The sequence below is a fragment of the Chanodichthys erythropterus genome, chromosome 10 (assembly GCF_024489055.1).
Source record: "Chanodichthys erythropterus isolate Z2021 chromosome 10, ASM2448905v1, whole genome shotgun sequence".
Lineage (NCBI taxonomy): Eukaryota > Metazoa > Chordata > Actinopteri > Cypriniformes > Xenocyprididae > Chanodichthys > Chanodichthys erythropterus.
In genome coordinates, this window is record NC_090230.1 from 28125750 (window position 1) to 28137192 (window position 11443).

Sequence of the window (11443 nt, forward strand, 5' to 3'; positions counted from 1 at the left end):
AGCACTGATGCTCATCTACTAGATTCATTCTACAGCTTCATTTATAAAGTTTTAAGGGTTGTGAAGATAGACAAGCGGCTGGGAAACTCTAAATATTTATGTTCCGTGTCAATCAGCTAAAATACGAATAGAAATACTGTATGATATTCATTTTAAATTTTAAGCATTTAAAGCGATGTTTCCATCTATAGTTAACACATCTATGCTTCCTGAGCGCTGCCCCGATAGGTCACGCTGCTCGTGTCCCACATAAGGAGGCCGCTTATTGGTCCGCGTTAGAGTGACGTCAAAGAATTCCTCTCACGTTTTTGCGGCGTGTATGTAAAGCGCTTTGTGGATAACTTTGAATGATTTTCAACATTGAATACGGTTTAGTATGATTTTAAAATGCGATCCGGTCGTTCACGTGCCATTTATGTCGACTAACGATGCTGTAACAACCGAATTTTCGATGATTTCCTCACCCCGCCTTATTTCCTCATTCACGCTCTGATTGGACACGTCCCTAGACTCCCGGATAATCACGGGCGCGACCCTGTAGGGCGCCATTTTGGATCTGAGGGCGCGGTTTCAGTACACCACAGGAAAATACCGTTGAACAGCAGGAAACTGTCGCCGGTTCTAATGAAGAACTAAAACTATTTTGATGCAATTTTACATTATACATAATATACTTTTTCTTCATATTTTTATACAGATGTAATTATAGGATATCATTTTTGAAACGTTTGAAAAGTTAGCTATTTAATAAAACTAATAAAGACTTTGCATCATAGTTTAAATGTTTTCGCAGAACTGAATGCGGTTTTGTGACAAATAAAGTCTATTTAAAATCTACGACTGAGAGACAGTGTTAATTTTCAACATACATTATTTAATTTCTTCAGGCGTTTTCATTTTCGGGTCGATGTTGTTTTTTTCATCTTTTTAAAATTAGTTGTATATTTTATATATTTACTTCAATATTTTGCTGCATTATAAATCCCCTATTTATGCTTGATGATAGTAACACACAAATTATTTATTGATTATTAAATTAAATTCACAGATTATTCAGTGGCTCATTGGTCTTTTAAATATGAGCAACACCATAAATCATTTTTCATATAACTTATTAATGTAAGATATTTTTTTTCTGGGAAGTGTGGTGCTGTTATCATTTAGATTTTAACATAAAACAATTATTTCTTCATTTTTTAGCCATATTTAACTAATGATGAAAATGAAGATTATGAACTGGAATGGGAGAAATTGCAACGCGCAATAAGTCCCGCCTTCTCAATAAGAGCCAATCGCCGATTGGTAAAGTCATCGCGTCACTGCAGCGGCCGTTAGAAGCTCCGGTTCCATTAGAAACAGTCAGGCGCGCGCCTCAGAAATGAGGCAAAAGAGACGCGCATTTAGGACTGCGCATGCGCATTAGCTTGATCCAGCCTGAAAAATGCCGTTTTTTTGTCATGATTCGAGCGTTTGGAAACAAAATTTATAAGACAGTTGTTGTCAGATTTCATTGGTGATTTCAAATATGAAGTTTAATCGAAAGCTTGGCAAACAACTTTAGAGAATTTGATGTTTCCTCATTCAAAGAGATAGGAGCTGCACTTGAATGCCCGAGAGGCGTTTCAAATAGTGACTGGTTTAGTTTAGAGTGCTCCGGTGTTTTTGTTCAGGCGCTCTGCGAGGCGCTTTGTTTTGGGGTCCTTCCTCGCAGCTCCGCGCCAGTCGCGCTGCACTCGCTCATCGGGAATGTTGTAATATTTTCAGTTCCTGCAGATTTTTCGCTCATATTTTAATTTCGCTGCTCACTGATCATCGGGTTTGTGTTTGTGAAGCAGCAGAGATGAATCTGGAGCTGCTCGGTGAGATCTGAGTCTGTTAGCTCAGCGCTAACTCCCGCTAGCGTGTCTTAATGTTTATAAACACTCAATGGAAACTTTTAAGTTACTTAATGATTATTATTGTTATTGCTGTGATTATGATAAACTCGATCTGCCGGGACTCATATAATGATGTTATTATGAATCTTTCAGTTCTTCTAATGAGCTGTCAGATTAATAAACATTCAGAAGTTTGATTGTGTAAATTAATTCCTGTAAAATAACATTGTTGTTTTATTTTCAACAGAGTCGTTCGGGCAGAATTATCCAGAGGTACATTTATATATATATACTGCAACTATATACGACAAAGTATGTGAACCCCTTGCAGAATCTGTGAAAATGTGAATAATTTTAACAAAATAAGAGAGATCATACAAAATGCATGTTATTTTTTGTTTAGTACTGTCCTGAGTAAGATATTTTACATAAAAGATGTTTGCATTTAGTTCACAAGACAAAACAGTAGCTGAATTTATTAAAATAACCCCTTTCATAAGTGTGTGAAGCATTGATTCTCAATACTGTGTGTGGTTACCTGATGATCCACGACTGTTTTGTGTTTTGTGATGGTTGTTCATGAGTCTCTTGTTTGTCCTGAGCAGTTAAACTGAGCTCTGTTCTTCAGAAAAATCCTCCAGCTCCTGCAGATTCTTCAGTTTTCAAGCATTTTTGCATGTTTGAACCCTTTCCAGCAGTGACTGAATGATTTTGAGATCCGTGTTTTCACACTGAGGACAACTGAGGGGGACTCAAACTCAACTATTAATTTAGCAAATTCAGCTGTTGTTTTTTGTCTTATGGATTATATGTAAACATCTTTTATGAAAAATATCTTACTCAGGACAGTACTAAACAAAAAATAACATGCATTTTGTATGATCTCCTTTATTATGTTAAAATTATTCACATTTTCACAGATTCTGCAAGTGGTTCACATACTTTTTTTTTGCAACTGTATATGTGTGTGTGTAATTAACGTGTGTGTGTGTTCAGGAGGCCGATGGCACTCTGGACTGCATCAGTATGGCTCTGACCTGCACGTTTAATCGGTGGGGGACGCTCCTCGCCGTCGGCTGCAATGATGGACGCATCGTCATCTGGGACTTTCTGACGCGAGGAATCGCCAAAATCATCAGCGCACACATACACCCCGTCTGCTCACTCAGGTACACACACACACACACACACACACACACTCCTGTGGTTCATCAGTAGGGCAGGGTATTGACACAGTTTTCACGATTCAGTTTCGATTACTTTGGATGTAGTATTTCACAGCTGTGATTCGATTAGATTACTATTAACATACCTTCAGATGTTCATGTTTATTTCGCTGTAACTGGTATTAAAGCGGAGGAGAGGATGATCACATGCTTCTCTTTAACTGAGGCGCTAAAGCGATCCGTCACGCCACATTAAACAGTATTTATTTTTTGAATCTCATAATAAGATGGACGTCATTTGAAATCTGAGACTTTGCTTCATATCAAAAGTAACAAAGATTATTGTGATTTATTGGATGGGAGGAGCTACATATTCTGCTCATTCATCAACTGAAAACAGACAAGACTAATCGATTCTTGGGATTTAAGAACTGATATCGGTTCGTAAAAATGAGAATCGATTAAAATGGAGAAATCAATATTGTTTACCCAGCCCTAATCATCAGTGTTTGTTCTCCTTCAGCTGGAGCAGAGACGGACACAAGCTGGTCAGCGCCTCCACAGACAACATCGTCTCTCAGTGGGACGTCCTGACGGGAGACTGTGACCAGCGCTTCCGCTTCCCGTCGCCCATCCTCAAGCTGCAGTACCACCCCAGAGACATGTGAGTGTCCTCATTTCCTGTGGCGCGTCTTGGACTTCCTGTGAGTGAGCGTGTGTCGCTGTGTTTCAGGGACAAGGTGCTGGTGTGTCCCATGAAGTCCGCGCCCGTCCTGCTCACGCTGTCCGACTCCAAACACGTGGTGCTGCCCGTCGACGACGACTCGGATCTGAACGTGGTGGCGGCGTTCGACCGGCGCGGAGAATACATCTACACCGGGAACGCCAAGGGAAAGGTCAGAGGTCGCGGCGTGAGTGTGTGTGAGGTCACGTGTGTTGATGAACGAGAGCTTGACGTGTTCGTCTGTCGCAGATCCTGGTGCTCAACACCGACACGCAGGACCTGGTGGCCTCGTTCAGAGTGACGACGGGAACCAGCAACACCACCGCCATCAAATCCATCGAGTTCGCACGCAAGGGCAGGTCAGAGGTCAACACTGATCAACAGCTCTTGGCGTTAGGAAACCAGCAGTAGTTTATTATAATAATCATTATTATAGAACATTAATAACATTATAATAATCAGTGATGCCAAAATATTCATTTATTTATTTAAAAAGACAATATAAAAATGCTAAACTATTATTTTTATTATTGTTATAGTTTATTATAATATTATTGTTACTTTTTTTAGAAGTTTCATTAAATATAATTATGCTAAAAAATTGTGCTAAACTTTTATATTTCCATTTGTATATAATAATATATTTTTTGTAGTTGTTATTTGTATAAATCTCATCAAAATAAATATTACAATTAATAATAATAAACGATGATGTCAAACTATTTATTTATTTATTTATTATAATAAGACATAACAAGATAATATTAAAAAAAAATACAAAAAATGATGCCAGACTATTATTCTTGTATTTTTCAGATAAAGAAAGAAATACTAATAATCAATTATGCCAATCAATTTATTTATTTGTATTATTATTCCATTTAATCATAATATAAACATGAATATTTATATTCTTATTTTTGTATTTGTTATTTGTATGTCTCAAAAAATACATGGGAGATTTAAAAAATTACTAATAAATTATGCTGCCAAACTATTTATTTTTTTTATTTTCTTATTTAGTAATAATGCTATTATAATTTTTTGTTTTATTATTTTTAATCTTATTGAAATACATAATATAATATTAGAAAAAAAAACAATGATGCCAAACTATTTATTTATTTATATTTTTAAATATTATTATTATTATTATTATTATTATTATTATTATTATATCATATAAATCTAATTGAAATGCTTATTTAATAAATAAATAATAATTTATATTAAAAAAAATCTAATTTATGATTTCGGCACAGTTGCACCACCTTGACTTAATTTTTGTTATTTAATTACAATATTTTTATATTTTAAGTCTCTTTAAGTTTATAAATTATATAAACAAAAAAGCCAATCTATTTATTGACTTGTATTATTATTATTATTATTTGTAATTGTTATTTGTATAACTCTCATTAAAATACATATTAATTAATTAATGTATTCATAAGAATTCATAATAAACAGTGATGCTAAACTAATTATTTTTTAACTAGTAATATTTAAATTTAAGTTTTATTATTTTTAATCTCATTAAAATACATGAGATGATATAAACATTGATGCCAAACTAACTTATAATATTATTATTATGTTAAATAAATCTAATTAAAGTGCTGATTAAATAAATAAACAAACAAATAATATTTTTTCTTTTGATCTCAGTGCAGTTGCAGCACCTTTACTTTTTTTTTTTTTATATTTATTTAATTACAATATGTTTATATTATAAAACTCATTAAAGGCTGATTGTTTTGAAAGAATAAATTATTAAATAAACACAAATATTTTATATTGTTTATGATCTCTGCACGGTTGCACCACCGTGACTTTATTTTTATTTTTCATATCATAGTGTTTTTGTCACATTATGAATGTATTTTGCATAAATTTGCATACCCAGTCATAGATAATGAGCCTGATGTCATTGTGTCCTCGTCCCGCAGCTGTTTCCTCATCAACACGGCCGACCGGATCATCCGCGTGTACGACGGCCGGGAGATCCTGACCTGCGGCAGAGACGGCGAGCCGGAGCCCATGCAGAAGCTGCAGGACCTGGTGAACAGGTGACGGCCGGGATGGGACGCGTCTGGTTCAGCGCACGTGTGTGTGTGTGTGTGTGTGTGTGTGTGTGCTGACATCTCTCTCCGCCCCGCAGGACGCCGTGGAAGCGCTGCTGCTTCTCGGGCGACGGAGAGTACATCGTGGCGGGATCGGCGCGGCAGCACGCGCTCTACATCTGGGAGAAGAGCATCGGGAACCTGGTGAAGATCCTGCACGGGACGCGAGGGGAGCTGCTGCTGGACGTGGCGGTGAGACGGCAGCTCAAACAGATCACAGCGCGTGAAGACGCTTCCCACTGAACACTGAGTGTGTGTGTGTGTGTGTGTGTGTGTTTACAGTGGCATCCCGTGCGGCCCATCATCGCCTCCATCTCCAGCGGTGTGGTGTCCATATGGGCTCAGAACCAAGTGGTGAGGAAACCATACTGACCGATATAAAGACCATAGATGCCCGCTTTTAGTTCTTTTAAATATGATTTGCTAAATTTTGCAGTTTTTAAAAATATGCAGTTTTAAAGATGTTTTTTTTTTCTTCATATTGTTTAATCTGGTTTATTGACGTTTGCAAAATACACTTTAAATATAATTTGCTAAGATTTGCATTTTTAAAAATATTATCATAAAGTTTTAAATGTGTTAAATAATTTGTTAAATTTTTTTAATATTAAAGTTTTAAATGTTTTTGTAGGTTTTTTTTAGTTCGTAAAATATATTTTAAATATAATTCGCTGAATTTCACATTATTTTTTTAAAGTTATCATACAGTTTAATATGCGTTTTTGTTCTTTTTTTTTATTATTTTAGCGTTTTTATTTGTTCATATTGATTACTCCAGTTTATTTGAACTTTCGCAAAATAAATTTTATATAATTCCCTAAATTTCACATTATTTTAAATATTATCAAAATTCCAAATGTTTTTGTTTGTTTTTTGGTTTTGATATCGGCAAAATATATATTTTAAATATAATTAACTGAATTTCGCATTAATTTTTAAATTATCATAGTTTAATATGCGTTTTTTTTTTCTTTTTTTTATTATTTTAGTGTTTTTATTTGTTCATATTGATTAGTCCAGTTTATTTGAACTTACGCAAAATAAATTTTAAATATAATTCACTGAATTTCACATTATTTTAAATATGATCAAAGTTTCAAATGTTATATTGTTTTTTGGTTTTGATATCCGCAAAATATATATTTTAAATATAATTCACTAATTCAACTTCAAATGTGTTTTTGTTGTTCGTTTTTTAGTTTTGGCATTTTTATTTGTTCATATTGATTAATTCAGTTTATTTTGACATCCTCAATATATATTTTAAATATAATTAGCTAAATTTTGCATTGTTTTTAATGTTACCTTTTTGAATGTGTTTTTGTTGCTATATGTGACATCATGCTATTTAATATAAATATAGTAAATAACACATGCATAAAACAATTGCTGCAATTTCATTTAGATTTATTTTACATATTTATTAAATTAGAAAGGATTATTTAGAAAAAAAAAATTATATATATATATATATATATATATATTTTTTTTTTTTTTTTTTTTTTTTTACTTTTATTTTGACAGCACCTGAGTGCAAATGCCAAATGCACATGATTAATAAAGAGTTGGCTGTCAAAATAAAAGTCCTGCTACTGACAAAAAAATAAAAAAACATTATCGGCTGCTGCTGATAAATAAGCGATCTAAACTCGCTGCCTATGTAGACGGCAGGTAGTTGACTGTGTCTGTGTCTGTGTTTGTGCAGGAGAACTGGAGCGCGTTTGCGCCGGACTTTAAAGAGCTGGACGAGAACGTGGAGTATGAGGAGAGAGAGTCTGAGTTTGACATCGAGGACGAGGACAAGAGTGAACCGGAACAGACAGGTAAACACACACTCACACACATATGAACACACACACTGATGAAGATGATCCTGACTGTGTGTGTGGATCAGGAGCCGACGCTGCGGAGGATGAGGAGGTGGACGTCACGTCGGTCGACCCCATCCAGGCTTTCTGCAGCAGGTCAGAGACGCTAAACACCATAAACCACATCACTGAAATTTCATTCTAAATTAAATTAATTTCCACAGTGAGCGACACAACATTTAGCCGCTTGTTTGCTTTTTCTTTCATATCAAGCTCCGCCTACAGTGAATCTCATTAGTCTTAATCCTGCCCACACAGCTGTATATTAAACATCACATTTTTAATATTATGTTATTGGTATTACTACGAAAATTAGTTTTGAATGTAAAAATAAAATGTGAGTCTTTCACATTATTTTTAATATTGTACAGTTTTTATTCATTTTTTTGTTGTTGTTGTTTTCTTTTGTTTGTTTATATGGTTTAATCCACCTTACTTTGACATTCGCAAAATACATTTTAAATTTCATCCAATAATTTCACATAATTTTTAATATTATACGGTTTCAGATGCGTGTTTGTTTTTAGATTTCAGCGTTTTTGTTTGTTCATATTATTTAATCCTGTTTATTTTGACATTCGCAATATACTTTTTAAATATTATTTGCATTTTTTTTATATTATCATAAGGTTTCAAATGTGTTTTTGTTGACTTGTTTTTAGTTTTGACATTTTGTTTCATATTGTTTAATCGAGTTTATTTTCAAATTCGCAAAATACTTTTTAAATATAATTCGCAAAATTTAATGTTATTTTGAATATTATCATAGTTTCAAATGTTTTTGTTTGTTTTTACTTTTTGACATTTTTGTTCGTTCGTATTGTTTAATCTAGTTTATTTTAACATTCGCAAAATACTTTTTAAATAATGCACAAAACTACATTATTTTTAATATAGTTTCAAAAGTTTTTTTTTACTTTTTGACGTTTTTGTTTGTTCATATTGTTTAATCCTGTTTTTTTTGACATTCGCAATATACTTTTTAAATATAATTTGCTATTTGTTTTAATTTTTTTTATATTATCATAAAGTTTCAAATGTGTTTTTGTTGATTATTTTTTAGTTTTGAGATTTTTATTATTTTATTATTTTTATTTTAACATTCGCAAAATACTTTTTAAATATAATTCACAAAATTGTACATTATTTTTAATATAAAGTTTCAAATGATTTGGTTTGTTTTTTACTTTTTGACGTTTTTGTTTGTTCATATTCTCTAGTTTATTTTAACATTTGCAAAATACGTTTTTAAAATAATTTACAAAATTGCACGTTATTTTTAATATTATCATAAAGTTTCATGTGTTTTTGTTCTTTTTTTTTTTTTTTGACAAATTTTTTTTGTTCATATTGTTTAATCAAGTTTATTTCGACATTCGCAAAATAAATTTAAAATGTAATTCGTTAAATTTGTGTTGCAATACAGTTTTTGACAAAAAGCGTTACCTGTTCTATTTAATTTGCGAGTCACGAGTTAGTGGTTAACCTCAGCGGGTCGCGTCTGGTTAAGGCGGGCGGTTTATAACGGCGCGTGTGTTCGCAGTGACGAGGAGCTGGAAGACTATAAAGCACTGCTGTATCTGCCCATCGCTCCGGAGGTCGAGGACCCCGAGGAGAACCCGTTCGGCCCTCCTCCTGACACCGCGGGTCAGAACGCCACGGCCGACGACGGCTCCGCGCACAGCGGCCCCGGGGACAAAAAACAACGGCAGCCCTCAGCAGATGGAGGGCCGCCCAAGAAGAAGATCCGCACCACCACCATCGAGCTGCAGGGCGTCCCGAGCGACGGTGAGCGCCGATCCTCTGCTTCTGCTCGCGACGAGTTGACGCGTCTGACCTCTCTGTCTGTGTTTCTCTCAGAGGTTCATCCATTACTGGGCGTGAAGGGCGACAGTAAGTCGAAGAAGAAGGCGGCGGGGCGACCCAAGGGATCTAAAGGTAAAGACAAAGACTCTCCGTTCAGATCCAAAGTCTGCCGGGACAGAGCAGAGGGGCTGGGGACGCCAGGTAAGACCCCCGCTGCGACCTTTGACCCATGGGTGCGGTGCGGCTTGAGCTCAGCTGTGATTGGCCGCGTCTACTTCCTGCTTGCCTTCCTGTCCTTGCTGCTCTGACCCCTGTGCTGCCAACACAATAACGCATGTGTGTGCGATCGAATGCTTCAGGTCTATTCCCACTGTGACAGACCCAATCATTCCCATGATGCAACATTGTGTTGATGTACTGAAACTCGCCTAATGATTCATCCAAACTAGATGCTAAACAAAAAACAGACTGTTACTGGTAACGTTGTTTCTGTCACTAGAGAGTTTGCTTTGAATGTGAATCTTTAACGGTCAAAGATTCAGATTTGAAAGTGAATCTTTAGGAGACGAGCGAATCATTTGTTCAAATACAATCATGAGTCTTTTTGAAAGAATCAGTTCAAAAGAGTCATACTATATACTAAAGAGTATATACTGTTATTGTATTTACTATTTACTATTTTCTATTTCGTTTATAAGTTTTAATCATTTTAGTACTTCAACTCAAACTTAGAAATGTTAGCAACTAAGCAAAATTTTTCATGTAATATTTATATTTTATTTCAGTGTTTTTAATTGCCGAAAATTATGTTTACGTTTTAGTTAACAATAACAATGCTATGCAGCTTTTTTTATAGCATGTTCCGATTGTTCGCATCTTGTATTTGAGCACATGAACGATTCGCTTGTGATAATAATATATGAAAAAGGTAAAAAATGAGCTTCAGTTTTGTCGCAGATTTGCATTGCTTTGTCGCTTCGCTCGCTGACCTGAAGGATTTAACAATGCGTTTTTATTTATACAAATGTTAATTTTACATTTTGAGCTGTTAAATTTAACGAATGCGGTTCTTTCAGGAAATCTTGTTTCGGCGGTGTACAAGCAGCATGAGGTGCAGGGTTTGGACTGAAACTGCAGGACACCAGCGCCCCCTGTCTGTGTGGATGAATGAGGCCGCTCTTTTATATGAACTCTACGGACTGTATTTGTGTTGCATTATTACAGAAGGAGTTTACAACTCAACAATGCCACATTTTGAAGCCTGTCTGCTTCGTTTCCTTGCATAGAGAGTGATAGGAAGAGGGAAGTATGTATTTTTATTTAGAGTAGATTGATCTGTCTCTGTGTATAAGCACTAGTTGGGTCATATATTTGTTTTGTTTTTTTCCTCTGACTGGTCATGTTTTTTTTATACATATTAAACCAGTTTGTTTTTTGAGACTGTGGTTTCTGTAATGTATTTTGATACAAATGTTTTCAGAGGGATCAAGAACATCTCTGGAATAAATCAATCTTGTACGGATTTCTAAAGATCATGAGGTGAAAAGCGGACTCCATTTTGTTGTTCTGCACTAACAGCGTCCATCCAGCAGGTGGCGTCCGTGATGTGTGAATGAAAGACGAGGAGAAAGAAAGATATTTTTCTGTTATTCGGTTCCATTTTGTGCTTTTCTACTGTTGGATTCCATTTTGTGTTTCTGTATTTTATTCTTAAATATCTTAAGTGTTCAATATTAAAAAATCTGAACAAATGAACATCTAAGAAACGAACTTTACCACTGAAGAAAAATCATCTTCGTCATCTTACTGGTAATCACTGTTCAGATTCCTATTGAAACGCAAAAACATCATTATTGCATTTGGTAATTGTGTAGAAATT

At 34.8% G+C, this 11443-nt stretch overlaps 1 protein-coding gene across 2 annotated transcripts; it reads left to right on the forward strand.

Moving 5' to 3' along the window:
• Nucleotides 1-1692: 1692 nt before the first annotated feature.
• On the forward strand, nt 1693-11201 carry rbbp5 (retinoblastoma binding protein 5). Of its 2 annotated transcripts, none has more exons than XM_067397077.1 (14): nt 1693-1859; nt 2125-2150; nt 2874-3046; nt 3567-3707; nt 3777-3939; nt 4017-4126; nt 5717-5836; nt 5929-6082; nt 6173-6244; nt 7596-7713; nt 7785-7854; nt 9302-9546; nt 9619-9696; nt 10641-11201. In XM_067397077.1, the coding sequence occupies exons 1-14, from the start codon at nt 1841-1843 to the stop codon at nt 10691-10693; spliced, it is 1542 nt and encodes a 513-aa protein (XP_067253178.1). In that variant the 5' UTR covers nt 1693-1840; the 3' UTR covers nt 10694-11201. The 2 variants fall into 2 exon arrangements, with proteins under 2 accessions (XP_067253178.1, XP_067253177.1); XM_067397076.1 differs by having other exon boundaries at nt 1694-1859; nt 9619-9765.
• Nucleotides 11202-11443: the final 242 nt, after the last annotated feature.

Excerpts from the sequence above, each read along its gene's own strand:
- rbbp5 (XM_067397076.1), top strand. Across the intron at positions 2,151-2,873 it reads TCGGGCAGAATTATCCAGAG|GAGGCCGATGGCACTCTGGA; the intron begins GTACATTTATAT and ends GTGTGTGTTCAG. Across the intron at positions 5,837-5,928 it reads CTGCAGGACCTGGTGAACAG|GACGCCGTGGAAGCGCTGCT; the intron begins GTGACGGCCGGG and ends TCCGCCCCGCAG.